General features: G+C 40.3%; 3 protein-coding genes across 3 annotated transcripts; 2 read left to right on the top strand and 1 right to left on the bottom strand.

The window, feature by feature from the left end:
* The first annotated feature begins 3,688 nt into the window (after positions 1 to 3,688).
* On the top strand, positions 3,689 to 6,067 carry LOC135632593 (SEC1 family transport protein SLY1-like). The gene is made up of 2 exons (XM_065141210.1): positions 3,689 to 3,898; positions 3,985 to 6,067. Exons 1-2 carry the CDS (start codon positions 3,868 to 3,870, stop codon positions 5,826 to 5,828), a joined length of 1,875 nt encoding a protein of 624 aa, XP_064997282.1. The 5' UTR covers positions 3,689 to 3,867; the 3' UTR covers positions 5,829 to 6,067.
* Positions 6,068 to 12,177: 6,110 nt separating this feature from the next.
* LOC103978700 (protein ELC) lies at positions 12,178 to 13,939 on the bottom strand. The gene has a single exon (XM_009394593.3). It carries the CDS (start codon positions 13,766 to 13,768, stop codon positions 12,551 to 12,553), a length of 1,218 nt encoding a protein of 405 aa, XP_009392868.2. The 5' UTR covers positions 13,769 to 13,939; the 3' UTR covers positions 12,178 to 12,550.
* Positions 13,940 to 18,751: 4,812 nt separating this feature from the next.
* LOC135632579 (uncharacterized) lies at positions 18,752 to 20,810 on the top strand. The gene is made up of 2 exons (XM_065141191.1): positions 18,752 to 19,354; positions 19,729 to 20,810. The coding sequence occupies exons 1-2, from the start codon at positions 18,818 to 18,820 to the stop codon at positions 20,521 to 20,523; spliced, it is 1,332 nt and encodes a 443-aa protein (XP_064997263.1). The 5' UTR covers positions 18,752 to 18,817; the 3' UTR covers positions 20,524 to 20,810.
* The last annotated feature ends 284 nt before the right edge of the window (positions 20,811 to 21,094 follow it).

Below are 21,094 nucleotides of genomic sequence, written 5' to 3'. Positions count from 1 at the left end.
GCAAAGATATTAGCTACCGACCACACATAATGTGACACTTAAAATTCAGTATATTAAGATTGCTTGGAAGTAGGTTCTCACTCTCGAAAATTAACTGTTCGAACACATTGCAAGACATGTTTGAGAAATGGCAATAATGCATATCAAGCTTGATACAGTGAACCACTTGCATACGATTGCATTCTGAATTTTGACAGCACATTATGATATGACATCTGTTAATGACCACTGCTATATATGTACGTATATGTATATGTACATATATGTATATGTACATATGTACATATATATATATATGTATATGTACATATATACATATATATGTATATGTACATATATACATATATATGTATATGTACATATATACATATATATGTATATGTACATATATACATATATATATATATGTACACACACACACACACACACACATATAAAGAGTGGAAACCATGAAAGAAGGAGAAACAAAAGAGAAGAAAATTTCTTGATTTTTTACCTCTGTTCCTATGGTGCCACATCACCAAGCATATTCTTCCAGTCTCTCCAGTAAAATCTTATATCCTAATCTTACTTCAAAGTATCTTTAGCTTCCATCATATTATCTTTCAACTGTCCATTATTTTCCTTAATTTTTGTATACTATCAAATTTAAAATTCTATGATTCTGCTTGTGAGGTAATGATGTGTTGTACATTGGCTCTCCCAATACCTCACATTGCAGGGGGCATCAAGCATTGGGCCAACCTCACTAGTCGATAGTGGAGGTCTTGATTGAATAATTAACTAGCTTCTCCCCAACAATGATAGGATGAATGCAACTGAATGGTAATAGATGAGACCCACTAGTCTATAGGATTAATAAACTATAATTTTTTTAACAGAAGGAGCCCATTAATAGATGAGACCCACAAATTCTAGAAAGCTGAAAAGAGAACAGAAGAATCATGTAAGAAGAAATATGATATACCAAGACCTATACTATCTCCCCGATACTTACAGCATGGTTCTAGTTTTTAAGCTTGTTTAGATCAACCAAGAATAAAAAAATGTTAGACCAGTAACAATCTACCAGGGTAAGAAATGCATACTATGAACAACATACCAGGGCTTGAAATGCACATAGTCTTTATTCCTTTTTTGCTTAGACAAAAATGCATATTTATGCTAGAATAGCTACAGTGGATTTAGAATGGATAACTGTAACAGCTAGCTTATAAAGAAAGAACAAGATCAGAGATCATACCAGTGTATCAATTGGATGTAGTAATACTATAGAAGGACAATCCACAAATAGACTCTCGCGAGGAAAATCAATGATACATCACATATGTCAAGCTAAAATGATACATTACTCCTTAAAACTTTACAAGCTTCTTGGTAGAACTTCTAATAGCCTCTGTGGAAATAGATTTTCCTGGTACATATTTCAACTAACTAAAAATGTCACAAGACTCTTGTTGTTCAATAAAGTTATTTGCAGATAACGTAATGAACAAGTTCACTAAGATGAAAATCAAGCTAGTTAGGTGCATATAAGAAAGAAACCAAGAGAAAGAAATGTTTGCCAACTAGTTATGGAAAAGGTGTTGACACTGAAAAAGTTTGAAAATGCAAGAAGTATAAATCAAACTAGTAATCTGTGACTTGCTAGTTGTCTAAAAATTATTATCGCAGGATGTTAGGTTCTCTTGGTTCATTGTACTTATTGATGCCTTTGAGATGAAAATCTTTCCCCATGGCACAATCATCATCTCCCACTCTTTCTAGACTTTACCAAAACCTAAAAGAATTTTAAGCATATGATCCTTGGTTACGTGAACTTTTATAACATTCATTAAGATAGATATATCATTGAAGACCCTCCCTCGCTTAAACTTGGTTGGGCTAGAATCTATGAAGTTTAAGGATCAACATCTAGGTGATAGATCAACGATAAATTTTATTGACTCTTAATCTTCCATGAGACCTTTTTTATTTTGACTATGTTGTATACACAACCACTATTAATTAATTTGGACATAAATCAAATCATGGACCATTCCTTTTTGGGCGATCAAGGTGCCATAAAGGGCTTATCACACGGTAAGTCCGGTTCTTTTTTATTACTTCTTAACCCTAAAGAAACCTACTCGCGCATGCAATTTCTTTTCACATCTCTCATTCACACCTCCCTTGTGTCACTTGCCCTCTGCTCCCACTGTCACCGCTGTCAGCTCGTCGGTACACTTGGTACAAACACACCACCAGCGCCTTGACATAAGCCTATACAAATCAAGGCCCTTGCTTACTAAAAGGAACCCGCGGTTTCTACAATCCTCAGAACTTGCACTAAGAAAATACAGAACACCCCCAAAAGAATTTACTTCAACTGGAAACGTGGATACCTAAACCAAGAAAACTAAGAATCTTTACGGAGATCAAGAGCACAAAACATATTTGTTCAAACTGAATCACAAAAGAGAACAACAAAGTGCCGAACTTGCAGTGAGAAAATAAACATAACAAACAACGATCTAACCTCAATCGGCAATGTGGGCACCTAATTCAACAAAACTAACATCTTCCTACTACAAACAGAAACGCCAGAAAACAAAATGCACTGTCGCAAGGCAATACCCACAAACTCTTGGATAACTACAAGAAGCCAACCGATCATTCTTGCGAGAAGGTGCGGAGAAATAATTCAAAGAAACAAAACTAAAGTGGAAACGACAATTGGCTTAATCGATCTGTCCATACCTCAATGAAATGCCATCGCGGGCTCACGGCTAGCGAGAGAGAGAGAGAGAGAGAGAGAGAGACAGAGATTTAGGGCTAGTCGAAACTTGCGCTCGATTTGGGCGGGACAATGCTATGTATGCGTGCGAAATCACAGAATTCGCTATGCTGTCGTAATCTCTACCGTCCATTTGGATTACTAAGGGCGCGAGAGTACGTGGTGGCTTGCGAGCCGTGGCGATGGGGTGTAAACGATAGTGGACGGATAGGATGCAGTTCTCAGGGAGATCGAACGGCAGATCTGATGAATGCATAGGGATTCATATGCGGACATAAAGAAAATTTTCCGTTTCATTAAATAACACAAAAGGCATATTTTAGCTTCTCAAATCGTGGTACGTCTGTAATGCTTTTAACGAGTGATTCGATCAGCGTGACCTACATCCATTTTTAGATTTCTCCTTCGACGAAATCTCCGTCTACTAAAGAAGGATAATTCCATGAACTAAGTTTGAATCAGAGTTATAACATAAATTATTATAATTTTTAAGCTAATACAATTCCTTGTTGCTCCTACTACTAAGCTTGACTTAGCGAGGAACGAAAACAAAGAATCTTCATATTTATTTAATTTATTGATAAAGATAATATATCACCTAATATGAATTGTTAAATATTTATTTTATAAATTTTATTAGTAAAAAAAGAAATAAAAATAAATATGCTTAAATTGGAGGATTTATTACACATTCCATTATAGTATTTTTTAACTAAGTTTTTTTGTGACTTTAACTATTTTAAATTTCCAAAATGTAATCCTACACTCAGTTGGTCTAATAAGAATCTAATCCACAGGAGAAACGTACGTGGGCTTACGGCCCATTCCAATGCATGATCCGCGTCGGCTATTCTTTGAGATTCGCGCAGTAACTTATGATCGTCAGCCTTCGCGTTGCTGATCCGAATTCAGTTTCCTTGCCCCAAAGGCTCAACCCCGTCGGTTGCAGCAGGAAACGACGCACTCCGCCCCTTTCCGCTGCTCCGAGATCCAAGCAATAACCCTACATCTACAGTTCTTCGTCGATTCGAAGCCGATCTCTGCAAGCCATAGTCGTAGATTGAGGGACGACCTCTCGATTCCGCTCATCCATGGCGCTTAATCTGCGGCAGAAGCAAACCAGTAAGCCTCCGTCTCTCCTCCCCGGATCTCAATCATTTCTTCCTTTTTGATCGTATTTTCGATCTTTGATCCGGTTATTTCGGTAGATCACATCGTCCGGATGCTCAATCTGAACCAGCCGCCGAACCCCGGCGGTGGGATCTCGTCGGGCGCCGGCGCCAATGAGGAGGTGTACAAGATCCTGATCATGGATGCCTTCTGTCGCGGCGTCCTCTCTCCGCTGATCCGCGTCAACGACCTCCGGAAGCATGGAGTCACCCTCTACTTCGGCATCGACAAGGAGCGCCAGAAGGTGCCCGATGTCCCCGCCATCTACTTCGTCCGTGCCACTCCCGACAACGTTGAACGGATCGCCGCCGACGCCGGCCGCGGCCTCTACGACTCCTTCCACCTGAACTTCTCTTCCTCCCTCCCTCGCCCCCTCCTCGAGGATCTCGCGCGAAGGACCCTTGAGAAGGACGCCGTCCACCGGATTTCCAAGGTCTATGACGAGTATCTCGAGTTCGTCTCGCTCGAGAACGGCTTCTTCTCGCTCGCTCAGCCGAAGACCTACGTCCAGATCAACGATCCCTCCGCTGGGGAGCGCGAGATCGAGGACATCTTGGAGAAAATAGTCAGCGGGTTGTTCTGCGTGCTTGCCACGCTTGGAGTTGTCCCGGTAATTCGGTGTGCCCGCGGTGGCCCAGCCGAGATGGTTGCATCTGCCCTGGATGCTCGTTTGCGTGATCATTTGGTCACCAGAAACAATCTTTTCATGGAGGGTGCTGGTCTTACGAGCTCATTCCAGCGTCCGATCCTCTGTTTGTTCGATCGGAATTTTGAACTGTCAGTTGGGATCCAGCATGATTGGAACTACCGCCCACTCATTCACGATGTACTGGGGATAAAGCTCAACAGGGTGACAATGCCTGCAGAAAAGTCTGCCGTGAAGTCATATGAGTTGGATGACTCTGATCCATTTTGGGTCGCTAATAGTTGGTCTCCATTTCAGAAGGTAGCAGAGGAGATTGAGATCCAGTTGAGCAAGTACAAGCAGGATGCCGATGAAGTGAACAGGCGTACTGCTGGGAAGGATGGGGCTGAGTTTGAAGGGACATATCATATTGGCGATACAAAGCATTTGGCGAATGCAATTAATTCACTTCCTGAGCTTACAGAACGGAAAATGATAATCGACAAACACACTAACATTGCAACTGTCCTTTTGGGTGAGATCAAGGAGAGGTCTTTGGATGCTTACTGCACCCTTGAAACTGATATGCTGACCAAAGGAAGTGTAGATAGGAGTGCATTGCTTAGTCTTCTCAGAGGGAAAGGTACTAAGGCAGATAAGGTTCGTCTTGCAATAGCTTATCTTCTTTCTTTGGAGACCACACCACAAGCTGAAGTGGAATCGATAGAGACGGCATTGAGGGAGTCTGAGGTGGATACACGTGCATTTCATTATGTAAAAAAAATAAAGTCTTTGAATGCACAATTGACAGCCTCAGCAAGCTCTAGTAGCAGGAGCAACATTGTGGATTGGGCTGAGAAACTTTATGGGCAGTCCATTAGTGCTGTGACTGCAGGGATGAAGAATCTCTTGTCAGGAGGGAGAGAGCTGGCACTAACAAGGACAGTGGAGGACTTGATGGAAGGGAAGCCAAATCCGGAGGTTGATTCTTATCTTATCTTTGATCCACGGGCTCCAAAGACGGGATCTGGAGTGCAATTGAAGGGACCCTTCAAGGAAGCGATTGTTTTCATGATAGGTGGAGGGAATTATGTCGAATATAGAAGTTTAATGGAGCTGGCACAGCGCTCACAGCCAGTCAAACATGTGATTTATGGGACTACAGAGCTCCTTAATGGGACTGAATTTGTTGAACAGCTTACTGAGTTGGGGCAGAAGATGGGTCTAGGAAATAGTGGAGTTACCCCACCCCAATGAGGAATAAAAGTATCACATCATGTGGTGTTACTTGAAGAGAGTTCTGTGAGATTGTTTGTATGCAGGTTAAGATCAAAGTTCAGCCTTGTAAACCAATCTGAGGTTTTGTGGCAATCCTAGATGGACTTGAACGCAGTGGCTTTCTTCTGAAGTAATCAGCCATGTAGGTCTGCCACCTTATACCGTGCTCCTTTTCTTTCCCTTTTTTATTATAATATTTTGATGCCGTTAAGAACCTAGTGTTGGTGTTGTCCATGTGGCAAATTTGATTATTAATAAATCGAGCTACTTTTTTTAAAAATTAAATATAATCCGTATACTAGGAACTTCAGATGGCAGGTGCAATAGCATTTAGATGGTGAATAAAGTCTTCTTGAGTTGGTAAGAGGCTTCCACTTGAAGATATAAGTAGGTGTCTTTATTTTTGGGAGCATGTTTAAGTTTAAGTTTATGTAGGTGTCTTTATTTTTGTAACAATAAAAAGTTTAAGTTCTAAATTGAATTAGTATTAAGAATTAACAGGCGCATGTTCCCTTATGTAATCATGTGCGCGTTTTGTTCCTCGTGATGAAGCCATTTAAAATAGTTTTTTGGCCACTTTGTTTGGTTGATGTAGCTTTTTGCTAATTTGTTTTCATTGTGCCATATCAACCAACCTGACATGCTTATATTTTTATTTTGCACATCGGTTGGTTCTTTACATAATGGCACAAATCACATTTCTGGTATTTGTTTTATTTGTTCAATATGCAGCTTTGGTAGATAAACATCAAGACATTTTTTCTTCTAACTACGTTACTGTTAAAGAATTTCATGCATCAAAGAATTTTCTTTAATGATGTCATGGATTCTACTAGATATGAACTTGTGAGTATTTGACAATCATACATTATGTTTGTAGACTATGGCACTTCATGTTCATTAAATGGTGTCAAAAAAACACATTGTGCTTGAAAAAGTAGGCATTGATTTGTACTGTCAACACTGGTAAATTAAAGTACTTATTAGTTAATTGCGCCAAAAGATAATCAATTTCCTTTAGCCATGTTAACTGGATTATTGTTGGTTCCAATTATTGCAAATTTAAAGGCTGAGATTTTCCCTAATGGCTAACTATTTAGGTAATATCTCTTGATTGAAGAGTACTACAGTCAGGCCTTATCCAAATAATTCATGTGTTGTATCATTTAACCAATATCTAATGCTGTATATATTGTATAATCTTTTTGTGCAATCTTTTGTTAATTTTTTGTATAGATTTTTGTCATCTCGACAGTTAAGCAGCTTATCACAGGTTAAGATATCTGATAAAACATGTCAATTGAGATATACATAATTATCAGTCTCGTTTTGTAGAATATCAAGGAGACTTGGTGATAACCAAATGCTAAAATTTGTTCATCTGGCCTCTTGAGAATAACATCAAAGAATCACTTGAGACCTTGATATTTTGATCGTCAATATATCTGGGATTCTTGGACTAAAAAATTGTGTCTTAACATTTTCAGAAGTCTGTTATATTGGCTTTATTGATAGTAAAAATGTTATGATGGTAAGTTAGAATAAGTTACTTTTCACTTCTTTGTTCTTTATGGACTCGGTCTTTCTTTATTACTTAACTGAGCCAATTACATCACAAGCGCCAAGCCTACACTTAAGACTCCTTGTGAGCAACTAGTCTTCTTGCCGTTACATGTCATATTATGTGATCTTGGTACAATTGATATAAAGTAAATGCTTACCAGGCTTGATCTTGTTAACATAGAACACATTGAGATGATGGCTACTGTCATTTGAGGACCATCCACAATCATTGCATAATAATCTGGCGATCTTTGTGAATAGATATCATTTATCACCAATCTTGACCTTGTTAATAATATCATCAAGAAGATGGGTGCGATCGTTGCTTGTTCTTCTTGATGAAGTGAGTTTTTTGTCCTTGTTGATTGCACATTTGCTGAGTTTTCAATGTTGCATGACAGAATCAATTGATGAACCTCGACCCCAGCAGTCATGGCCTGACCTGCACTCATTGACAGGTCCCATGTCAATGTTGCTGTCCACATGATACGTTTTGTCACTTGCAATCTTTGGGAAATATTAGAAGTAATTGTAGTTTTTGGTTGGAATCAGCAATTGTTGGGAGTACTTTTTTTTTTTCTCCAAAATGCATGAACACTGTCACAGATTATGCTCAAAATATGTAGAGATTCATGTAAGAGCCAAAATCCGAGGTAAGAATATGCACAAGGTCATTGAGTCATCGTCTCGGCACAAACCTTAGTTGATGTTTATGTCGATAACTTGGACATGTTTGTATGGAGTTTTATTGTCAATAAGGTTAATTATGAAATGTGTAAAGTGTTTGTTTGTTTTTTTTTTCATCTTTTTTTTTGGGGGGGTTTAAGGAATTTTTAGGACTATTGATTTGAACTATGGGGATCTGTTTGCTGTATTTGTTTGTTTTTCACTTGTTTAAATTAGGTTTATCTACACTTTCAGATAGGATTTGTTTTCGACTATGCAGGCAATTTGTTGGGCTCAGGTTTATGATGCTATTTATTTCCATCTTTCTTTTGTTGAATACAAAATGATAGCGGGTTTAGTTTAGTTTAGTTTTTTTAGTACTTTGTATGTGCTTGACCACCTGTCTCAGTCCGATTGATGAGCTCGGGTCGTAAGTCCATAGGATTTATGTCTAGTATTATAAAATGGAGAGGTCTCAAATTAAGTAGGATTAAGGACCAATTGTGCATGTTCAATGCTATTTATTACCAGCTGATTCAAAGGTATATTTATAAGCTAGATGGTCAAGACTTCACAATAACGACAGGGTAGGTTTTGGGGGATTATTATTATTGGTGGAGGGTTGCTTCTAATGCTTAGTTTGGCGTTTGGATATAGTAGAAGCGAACAGTGCATATATCAGACATATGTGGGCATGGTGGGGGGTTTTTGCTTAAGTAGAAACATCAACTGGTGACGAGTCTTATGGTAACATATTTGTTATAAGAAGATCTCGTGCATTTTGACTAATTGGTAAAGATTTTAATGATTGATAATAACAAAGTTCTAAAAACCAAAATTCAATCCGACCATGGCTTGGGTTGGATTATAATTAAATTACAAGTTAATTTAAGATTTGAGTTAAATCCAGCTAGTTTTGAACTAATTGTGGATTAATAATTAGTTTAAATATCTCGAGATCTTGGGTAACTTGGTCAAACGATATATGCCGAGGTAGATACTCGAATCGATCCGATTTGTGATCGACACAATGTGTGTACCCTTAGTAACAAGATTCCTCCGACATAAGTTTAAATACCAACCTGGTCAAATGAAACGATTAGGAAAGATATTATCCAGATAAATAAATAAATAATATTCTAAGAATATTTTCACATGATGAATTCATTATATTCATCTTATCCTTTTTCTGCACAGCTAATAACTGTAGACAAAAATATCACCTATCAGACAGATATCTTAGTAGTGAATCCATGATAGAACACCTATGTTCCTAGTCTAGTATAATAAAAGAAATTTTAATTTTCAAAATAGAAAAAAAAAATCGCTTGCTAATGACAAGCCAATCTGTTTAAGTCCGATTAAAGGATATCCAAAGATAATTTAGATAGGTCAGGTAGACCTAAGAAAAAGCAATAAGAGAATGCCTCCGAGTTTAACCAGTTAATGTTGCCCTCCGTAGAGCTCAATCACAAGAAATGAATCGTGAATTAAAACCCCCTCCTATCCTTACTGTCCAAAAACCATGAATTACTGTTACCTGAATCAATATGCACACCCCATAAACATCTAACCAATCACAAGAAAGGAAAACATCAATTTTTACCATCATGTAATCACTCCCAACACTTTCATAACAATTCAAATAGCAAAAAGTAATAATAATAACCATAACAATGTTAATTTTTATAATTTTCAGTCCACCTGCGTCTCAACCAAATATAGACAATGGATAATTTAAATGATCAAGAAGATGCATGTGGAGGATATATCACAAAAGCGTAATCCAAAAATGTCAAACTATTAGGTGTTGTGAGATAAATCTTAAACCAGAAGATGAATCCACTAGGAATTTGGTACATTCTATTATCAGAAATATTAGGGGCAACAATCCACTAATATATAAAATAGATCTTCAAAATGGCATGTGGTAGGCGGAAAAAAATGTAAAGTATAGTATTTCTACCAAGATTCGAGTTTAAATAAGCGAAGCAAAGCATTAGCTAGAATTTACCTCGGTTGCTACTGCCTCTACTTGATGAAAGAAAAGACTTGTATCACCCTACAGCTATTACGACGAGAACAAGAACATTCAAAATAAATTGAATCACAGATCCTTGAAGCCAGCATGCTTGTAGAGTCGACTACAGATGATGCCGAGCATGAATGCATTCACCCCAACCAGTACTGGTTAACAAATGATCTCAAGCAGGCCATATTTGTCTTGCCATGTATTACACTAACCAATCCAACTGAAACATTCCTGCATCTTACAATTTTCAGTAAGGTAGTTTTACCAAATACATAGTGAGTAGCAAAATTTAATGATTTTGCTGGCTTGATGAAATAGTTGGAGCTTTATGGCTCATAGGAGAGTGTCAATCTTTGCTTCTCTAGACCATGCAACATTAATGTCTATTGAGATCAAAGTAAGTTTGAAATACCATTGCTATCGATCAAAAACTGACTGATTTACCAGTACAATAACCCATCGGATGATTCATCGAAGTAGGTCCGGTATGGGTCTGTATGTCCAATAAACTCGTAGTCGACAGACCAGCATCGTAGTCGACAAACCAGCATGAACCTTATCATCCAGTACTAGTACCATTTAAAATAATAATAATAACTGTCAATGTCCTTTTTCTTATTCTTTCTTTCACATGGTTGCTCTCCTCCTCTGCCACTTCCACCTCCTTTCCTCCTCTTTTTCTTCTCTTTCCTATTCTAATCATCTTTATTCTCTGGTCCAAATAGTATTAATCTGGTCACTGGGTGATCAGACCAAGAGATTTTAACCCATAGATCAAACTACATGGTTCGACAACAACAAAACCATAAGCTTTTTTTGATGTGGTTGGTAAATTGGAGATGATTTTGGTTGAAATAGAATCTTTATTCTGATGAACAAAAAGTTTTTGAAGATCAACTGAGCGATCAAAGTTACTCAAGAATAACTTCTTGATGATTTCACTTTATCAAGAATCATTGCTCTCATCAATCTTTGTATCTGCTAGCAACTGTCAAACACATCATTTCCTTTCGACATTCGGTTTGGCAATAGCCTCTCTTGCCACCACTAGCATTTTCCACACAACAATTTTTAGAATTTAAATTAATCGTGCACAAACACAGCCATTTTAGAACCTTTCTAAAAGTCAAATGAACCATGCACCAATTTGTTTTCGCCATTACGATCAAGTAATAGAGGTGAACCAATTATGCTAGAGTAGCCATTTCCGACATCGTTGCAGCTTACAAATCGATGCAGGCTATGACTGTCAGTGTAGCCCCACCTAGTGTTAATAGATCTTTTCAGTTGTAGTTGCATACACCATTACTTGGCATATATGTATAGTTATTAGAAATGCTGCTATATCCTGCTAATCAATGACCATTCTTACAGAGAATGACTTATTAAGATTTGACAAACAATCTAACTGCCTTAACTCCCTAATAAACAACCACTCTTATCTACAACTTTCATCTCTCATCCCTCGACATATAATCCTGAAACTTAAGCGATAACTTGGCATCCTGCTTAGAATTCTGCCAATCCAATGGTCCTCTAGACATGTATTCTTTATATTTCCTAGATGAATGCAATATGTCTTTATCAAGTCACGAATTTGCCTAAACATTTTGAATCCAATGTCAGAATCCGATTAACATACTCTCTGCAATCCGCACTTACAATTACACAATATAGATATGGTGATAATATTACCTTTAAACACTTAGAGATGAAAAAATAGTGCTATAGAAGACGAACAAAGTGAGAGCGATTGGTTCATTACCAGCCGCTGCAACATATATAGCAAGCTAAATTGTGCAGATTAAACAATTATAAACAAATTTGCCACTGGTTGATTGGTAATGATTGGTTTAGTATTATGATCAATGATGGCCTGATAATTTCCTGTCAAAGATAGACTCACTACCAGGAAGACATGAACTTATAAATAGTTCACATCGACGACCATCACAGAATATCACACATCCAGTTCACATTTTAGATTTTTGTAAGATTACATTTGCCCAAAGAACAGAAGTACAATCCTAATAAGAACAAACATTAGAAGCATCAGCACATTATAAGTAAAACTCACACCAAGATAGTACTTTCATATAAAGCAACATTTACTTGATCCTAGTAAGAACAATACATATCAACAAATTAACATTCCCAAATATGCAAGACCTCCTGCTAAACAAAATTATATGATGTTTTTTATCTAAAAAGTTCCAGCATTGGAGCAAACATACACCAAGGAATTATAAATCTGTTGAGTTCAAGATGAGGATATGGACTATTCAGGTGGACAAAGCGATAAGAGCAACTGTGGAGATGATGAATTATTCAGCGACGAGAGCTCTGGACGACAGTAAAATATCCAGTCTAGGAAATAGTATGCAGAAGCAAGGAAGAAGCAAATGTACACAAGAAGATATGAACCACTAACCTCCACTCTCTAGGAAGCATAGAGTGGCACCCTTGCCGCCAGTCTTGTGACCTGGGCAGCACGAGCCTTGGCTATGGTCGCCCGGTGGAAGAACTGTTCCCTGCACAACGCCCTCACACTCTTGAGATACGATTCAAACGTGATCGCCCCCTCCTGCACCGCCTTGTCCAGCGAGTAGACCGTGTCCTCCACCGCCAAGTCGGCAGCCGTGCACTCCAGTATCTGCCTCGACAGCCCATCCACCAGCTCAAACACTTCATCGGCATCCAAGACATCCCGGCCTCTTTTTTTGCCTTCGGTCTCCCTCGTCCAGCCCTCGAGCACGTCGGTGTTCATGAGCACGAGTTGCAGCTGCTGCTCGAGCCCTTCCATCTCCTCGACCATCTCGCGGACCCCGCGCACGAGTTCCTCTCCCCGGCCACGCAGATTGGCCTGGACGGAGAGGATGGCCTCCATCTCCGCCTCCTGAGCCGTGCGCAGGCCGGCCGCGTCGCGGTGCACGTTCTCCAGGATCTTGGCGACGGCGTTGCGGCGGAAGGCCTCGGCGGAATCCTCGGTCGGTCGCACCGGCTGCTGGATCTGCGGTGAGGGCGGGAACCGGCCGTAGGGGGACGGCAAGGAGGAATAGATCCGGGATTGCAACGGCGATGATGAAGAAAGGGAAGGGACGGGATCGGGATTTGGATTGGGAGGAGGAGGAGGAGGGGGATTGGGGTGTACGGTGGTGACGGGACGGGAGTAGAGAGGGGGGTCGAGGCCGAAGAGGTGAGAGAGGGAGCGGACGAGATCGACGAGGTTGGAGGCCGGGAAGACCCAGGTGGCGAGGTAGGGGACGGCGGCGGCGCGGACGAGGCCGGAGGGTTCGACGAGGGGATGACCGGGTTTGACGAGCATGTCGCGCGTGGGGGTGAGGAAGACAGCGGGGGGGCGGCGGGGGTAGGGCTCGAGGAGCCACACCGCAGACGGGAGATTGTAGGCGGCGCCGCGGTAGACGATGGGGAGGGTGCCCTCGGCCTGGAGGAGGTGGGCGGAGCGGCCATCGTCGTGGGTGAAGGTGGCGGCCCGGGGGCGGAGAGAGGGATAGGCCTCGGCGAGCGCCACCAGGTGCTGCCGGATCAGCCACTTGGCGTCCTCCGCGTAGGGGAGCGCCGCCGGGCCGCGCTGCGACAGGGCGGTGCTCAGGTATTGCTGCACGTACTGGGAGCCCGGCTGCGAGGGACAAGCCATCGGAGACGACGACGACGACTCCTTCTACTCTTGATCTTGTGATGGAGGGCTGTGATTTGCTCTGAGGTCAACAAGATCCGGTCATCGTCGTCACCTCGAACCCACGTCTCCTCCTTTTCTTTCCCTTCCTTTTGCTTCGGCGGGGATCGGTTTGTTTGCTTCCGTCGTAAGTTTTGGTGTGTCAATTGGCAGTTTCAATCAAACACTCTTTTATTTTCTTTATTTATTTCTATTCACAATAATAAATTAAATACATATCTAAAATAAACAAATATATCCCTCCAAAGTTAATGACTAATGATTTCATATATTTTGCTTTAAACTAAACCTATCCTTTGGAAGCGTAAAAACTAAAGAATTATATATTTAAGGAGTCAATAAATTTTCTATTCGACAAAAGAAATTATAGATTCATTTTTTTTTATTTTTTCCGTTTCTTTAACTACACAAAATTGTTCTTAATTTTTTTTTTTTTTAGCTTGACTTTTCTTTCGCTAACATTTCGGACTAATTACATATATCTTTGTAATTAATTATTTATATCATTTTAATTCTTATATTTTTTAAATATTAAATTATGATTTATATAAAAATAAAATATTTAATCTTATTTTTTATATTATTATACGAAATATCGTACAATGTTAAATTGAAATGAGATAAAGTCGACACGTAAACATTATGATATTTACGTCAATGAATAGAAAAAAATAAGAGTAAATATTTTACTTTTATAAATATAAAAATTTTAATATAATTTTTAAAAATATATTAATCAAGATACTAAATATAATTAATTATAAAAATAATATATAATTAGTCCCCCCAATCCGTCGATTCTATGTTATTATGAGGCTTCTCTGACCCTTGGATTTGATCAAAGCTGTATGAAGCACCTCATCAACCTCAGTGGACGGTGCCTGATCTGCACCATGACCACAGCTTCAACTCTGCCTGGCAGAACAAGAAATCCATCCCAACTCTTCACAGTTCTTTGTCTACTGTGGTAAGAAGAACATGCAATCGGTGCGGAGAACAAAGGGAGTATCACGCCATTTGAGTCACTATGGAAATGGAACACAGCAGCCGATGCAACTATAAGTAGCAGCTACTGTGGTCTTCCAGTCCCTGCATGGCTGCTGCTTTGGGTTCTGAAAGTGAGGGTTGCAGGAAGCTGAACACTTGCAGATGTTCAGTTTCCTCCAACATCTCACCTTCAATGGCTCAAGAAAATTCCAACAAAGTGGAGATTTGAATGTGAGAATTGGAGGAAATCAAAGCAATTGCAATCAAACATTGGCTTGGTTTCCTCCAATATCTCACCTTCAGTGCTCCACGGAACTGTTCGATCTGACTCATCTTCTCATTCAACCTCAATCGTTTAAGCGATCAATTACAGTTCGTTTGATACTTAGTTTTCGACTATTTAGAATCATAAATCTTGCATTTGTAAGGGTAGGATCGCTGTTAATGTTTTTATGGAGGGTTTACTGCTTTGACACCCACCTAGAAATTGAAACAAAGAAACAGTTCTAACAATATCAAAATTTACAATTGAAGCATGAAATGAAATGTTGTCTAACATATTCTTCAAATTAAGTTATATGATTCTTAATACAATATTGATATCCTATAATTCCTGGTTGATAGTTGTTAGTGAACCTTTACGTTGTGGTCGATGTCTCATTACGGCTCGATTCAGTCTTCGATGTACAAGGTTGCCCATGTGGATGCTTGGGTGGCGAGGGCGAACATCGGGTCGGGTTCGAGACTCATCCCTCGAGCATTGTCTTTTCTCTTCGTGAGTGACTTGCTTCTCTGTTGTTAGATTCCTGCACGTAGGTCGAGGTTGGGAGGAAGATTTTCTAACTCGATCCCTCCGAAGCTTAAATTAGCTTTTGGTGGAATAAGAGAGAGTTGGGTATTCGAAGTGCCTCCCCTTCTTGATTAAGGAGGGTTAGCTTTTATACCTGCGAGGATGAGTTGGTCGTATGGGGTCAATTTACTGTGGTCGGCTCCTCGAATGATTGACTTAAGCATTTGTACGAGCGTTGATCGACCTGCACGGATCGACGTCGCGCAACTTCGTCCCGAGCTTTCTGGAGTGGTTGCACTGTGATGATGCTTGTCTGCCTGGATCCATGTGAGCGATGTCAAAATATATCCTATCAATAGTTATTAAATATAAATTAAAAAAAACGATGCAAGAATTTTGTAGTTCATACAACACTCTATGGAGATTAAAAATATATGAAGATAATAAAAAATAAAAGACTACATCTCTCTATTGAATTAATTCGAATTTAAATCAAAATTCAAATCCCTTTGTGCATCCTCTCATATAGGCATCAAATATTTTTCCTCTTATACTCATAGTTATAAAAGAATAAATCATAGTTCTTAAGAATTTATTTTGGTACTTGAAATCATTTTCCTTGAACTAACCTTTTTCTCTAATTAAATATTACCTACTAACACTAACATTTTTATATTGTCTATCTTAAATAAATCTTTTAAAGGAACACTGAATATATTTTTTATGGACAGTCTCAATATTTTTCTAAGATCCAAGTACGTGGGTGGCATGAAGAACAGAGTTGACTTTTGGGTTGACCATTCTCTCCTGACGTGCTTCCATGTTGTCACGTATACTGGTAAGAACTTGGGAAGATGCCTCGACGTGGAAGCCACTCGAAGGGCAACATGCAATAATCTTGAGGGTATCTGATGGTAAATGAAGAAGATGCAAATTAATTGCGATTCATGAAATATATCATACGTTGATCTGCTTAATGCTAACCGTACGATTACTTCTCTCTCAGTAGAAGCATCGTATGTTGACCATTTCTCGTATTAAGAATTATCTAAGAATATGTTGTTTATTGCATTCGCCAACAAAGATATCCATGGAAATGATGATTAATGAAACTTAGGAAAGAGTACAATGCAAAGACGTGCCCATAGTAATTCCTAATTTATTGTTTTATAAAAATCATAGTCAAACGAAAAAAAAAATCCTTCGCTTGTTAGATTATTTATTTTTTAATAAATTATAATAAATCAATAAACTCGAATGACTGTTTTAACGTAACATACATTTGATTATTTTTTTAATCAGAACTAATTAAGAGTTTTGGATGAATACAATATATCTTTCCCTTTTGGGATCTATCTTAAAAACTACATGTGCCTCGGGTTAATTACATATTACCCTCTTAGTTAAATCTTATTGGTATTTCAATTTTTAGACTTAAAAATTTTATATTAAAATTTTTATAATTATAAAAAAAAAACATTTAGCTTTATCATCGGTTTTATCGATGGAACACAAAAATAAAAAAAAAATTTAATGTTTCAGTTGATGATGACCAATGATGTTAGTGGACGAGGAAAACGATAAGTGATGGTCGCTTGGTAACTTCATCGATATCAACGCAAATACAAAGCCATTCTCACCTCTAGCCGTCACTTTCCTTATCCACAACAACTACCAGCGACGCCCAACAGTGTTATAATCTATCATTACTAGTTGAAATATTTAAATTATCTTTTTTACATATCATTTCATAGTTGATAAAACCAACGATATTAAGATAAATAGAGATAGATTTTTTTATAATTTAAAAAAATTTAAATATTAATTATTTAAATATAAAAATCAAGATGCAAGGTAATATATAATTGGGTGCGCATGACATGGGTCAATTTTCTTGTTTTGATAATATATTTTTCGATTGTTCTCTCTGTTTTCTTATAAATTAGTCATATAATTTAAATTTAAATTAAATATATGTTGGCACCACTTTGCATACGGCACAACTTGATCATTTGGTCTTACCAATGATTATTAATCCAATGCCACAACATAAAACAAGAATAGTAGTTGCTGAGGGAAAACATTAATTTGACACAAAAAGTAAAAACACTTTCATGACCACATGCATGCATACTCAAAATACAAATTCAATGCTGGTTTATATTAGCACCAGCTTAGGAAAATAAAACACTTCTTTCTACATGAGATGAAGCATCTGACAGAAGAAACGTCTTGACGGCACACTTTGGGTCGGACTCAGCTGTTCCTTCAAAGGAAGGTCAGTACATTGGGTGCTTATAAAGCAGCCTTCGGTGGGTCGAAATTGCATGCGGTTTACGGTCACATCAACCGTGTCATAAAATAAACCGAGAATTAACCCATTTGGCCGGTCCGACTCGTTAATTATATTGTTTATTAACAACATGGACTATAATACTCTTGATTTTGTATTTATTTTTTATATTATCGACACGTTTTTTTTCTTTTAGATCTGACCTTTTTTTATTTATCAGACAACTCATGCGATTTATTTTTTTATGTTTTGATTAATATTTTATTATTTTTTTGTAACATCCGAATTAATCAGTGTTTTATTGTGTTCGAGTCATATATGTTATTTGATAATTATTTTTTATCATAATTTTTATACTTAAAAAATAAACTTATATTTATTTTAAATAATATATAAATATATTTATTTTATTTTTTTAATGCCCATTTAGCGATAATTACGTAAATGAAGACCGCAACCCCCCTCCCACGTCGTTCGTCTCCCACGGAACCCAAAAGTCTTAGTTTTGTACACTCTATTATCCCTACCCACCGGCTTATCTGGTTATTTACTGAGCAAGATATGGGCCCCACAGTGATTGCATCTAATTTAACGAAGTAATTGAGCGGGTAAGACTGAGGGGAGAAGAGAAGTTTTCTTTGTCACCTGAGTCAAACGGCGCGTTTCCGACTACGTGACACGTGTCAAGAAACCTCCATCGTAACGATCTCTCCCGCGCATCAGAATTTTTATTTCCTAATATGCCCCTGCCGCGTAAGGGTAAATTGGTCATATCGCAGCCGGTGTTCTGTTGCGCCTACCCAACAATCATTACGTACTCTGTTTATACGCCATCGGTATCGCCCCTTACTCATTTATACGTCGTTGCGATAAGAAGCGCTTCTTCTTCAAGTATCCTAAAACCCCACGGAGTCGATGGGGGAATCCCGATGCCGATGACATGGGGAACGGCGACCACCACCGCAACCAGATTGCCGCGGCAGCCGCCCACGCCTCGAAGTGGACGGAGCGGCGGCCGGTGCTGGGCCTTCTCTCCGGTCTCCTCCTCCTCGCTGGCCTACTCGCCTTGTCCTGCTCCCGCGGCGCCCCGCCGTTCTCCCTCTCCCCTCTCAGATCCCTCCCCATCTTCCGCCCCGGCGAGCCCCTCCGCTCCTCCTCCGACGGAGACACCGCGCCGATGACCGAGGAGGGGAGGCGGAAGCGGGAGCTCGACCGGAGCAGGATCGCGATATGCCTCGTGGGCGGGGCGCGGCGGTTCGAGCTGACGGGGCCGTCCATCATCAGGTACCTGCTCGACGACTTCCCCAACGCGGACCTCTTCCTCCACACCCCACTCGACAAGGACTCGTACAAGCTCTCGCTACTCAATGGCGCGCCGAGGATCGCCGCCGTGCGCATCTTCACGCAGAGGCCGATCCCGACGACCGAGTCGCAAGAGAGGGTGCTTACAGCCAACGGCTCGCCCAACGGAATCCAGGTGAGGTCGATCTCCTTCTACCATCGTTCATAGTGCTCGTCCTTACGACGAAAAGGAACGCATATTTGGTCCGCATCTCTCGGATCTCGATATCTTCTGGTCTCGGAAGATGCTATAGTTTGTTATTCTTTCCACGGTTTAACACGATCATTATTACTTGTTTCTTGGTGAGCATTTTATGATGCGATGGAAAGTACCGATGAGTGCAACTTTAGATAAGCACCAAAAACTATGTGCAATACAACCAGTTTTACTTGCTATGGTCGAGAAAACTTTAGATAAGCACCAAAAAGTACTGATGAAGAGCTTATCCTATCTTTTACGTCATGTTGCACTAGTATTATTCTAGTACTGATTCGTCGTTCTTGTTGCAGGGTCTGTTGCAGTACTTCAACCTGGTGGAAGGTTGCCTGAGGATGATCAAGTCGCACGAATCTAACGGCAACTTCACCTACGATTGGATCGTCCGCACACGCGTCGACGGTTACTGGTCCGGCCCGGTCGACGTGAAGGCCTTCCGCAAAGGCGCCTACGTCGTCCCCTCCGGCTCCCGGTTCGGTGGCCTCAACGACCGGTTCGGCATCGGCGACCGTGCCACCTCCGAGTTCGCCCTTTCCCGCCTTTCCCTTATCCCTCGCCTCGACGCCGCCGGGTGCCGGCAGCTCAACTCGGAGTCGGCCTTCAAAGCGCAGCTGGCGATCTCGAAGGTGCGGTGTGAGGAGATTCGAGTTCCTTTTTGCGTGATGAGCGACCGGAGGTACGAGTTCCCGCCGAGCCGGTACGGCGTGCCGGTGGCAGCGATGCGGAGCAAGGGGCCGCTGAGCGGGGCCAAGTGCCGGCCGTGCGAGCCGGTGTGCGCCGGGCAGTGCGCGGCCGAGGTGGGGGCGGTGCTGGACCGCGGGTGGAGCTGGACCGAGTGGCGCAACGACAGCATGCAGTTGTGCGACGCCAGCGACGGGTGGGCTCCGGGGTGGGCGAACATGTTCGACCAATTTGCAGGGCCCGAGCTGGCGGCAGCGCGGAATAGGGTGGTGGCGCTGGATATGGCGACATGCGTAGACGACTTGGAGACCATGAGGAAGAAGGCGGGGAAATGGGATGCGCCGGCGGCGGACGAGATCTGCAAGCTGGGCGTATTATTAACCCGTACAAACTCGACGGTTTTGTAGACTTGGTTTTTGGCAGGAAGCTGCAGGAAAATGGCACATTTCTTTGCAAGTAGAATTCACATTATTGTATAGAAACAGAAGTTCAATTTGGTACTGTACTCTTATCGGGTAGACTCGTAGTAGATAAAGTGTTCGACTAGTGATAAGGATTGGGTTGGTGGTCACTGTCGATGGTTGCGGAGTTTGGAAGACAATTACCATCTGTGGGGATTATGGTTGGAGAAAAGAGTAGCTTCATATATCAAAGCCGGCAAAAAGAGAAATATTAGGTGGGCTAAATGCCCTTTTTTCCCTTTTGGACAAGTGTGATTGATAACACCTCGTTCTAACTTAAAATTTCTAATGTAGTCCCCCACATCGGTCCGATTTCTCGATCCAATTATACATATATCAATTTCACCTATAAGTTATAACAGTACTCGGATCTCTTGAGAGCGTACACAGAACACCTTAACTGCATCAAATTCCTTTGGGTTGTTATTGGCATGGAAGACATTCCAATGGGTGTGGTGGCAATGAAGCCGAGGTTTCAATTATTTAGGGAGGATATTATCACGTCATATCCGCTTAA

Source organism: Musa acuminata, chromosome BXJ1-3 (assembly GCF_036884655.1).
Source record: "Musa acuminata AAA Group cultivar baxijiao chromosome BXJ1-3, Cavendish_Baxijiao_AAA, whole genome shotgun sequence".
NCBI classification, from domain to species: Eukaryota; Viridiplantae; Streptophyta; class Magnoliopsida; order Zingiberales; family Musaceae; genus Musa; species Musa acuminata.
Note: the sequence above shows the minus strand (reverse complement) of the source record. Positions and strands in the feature narration are given on the sequence as shown.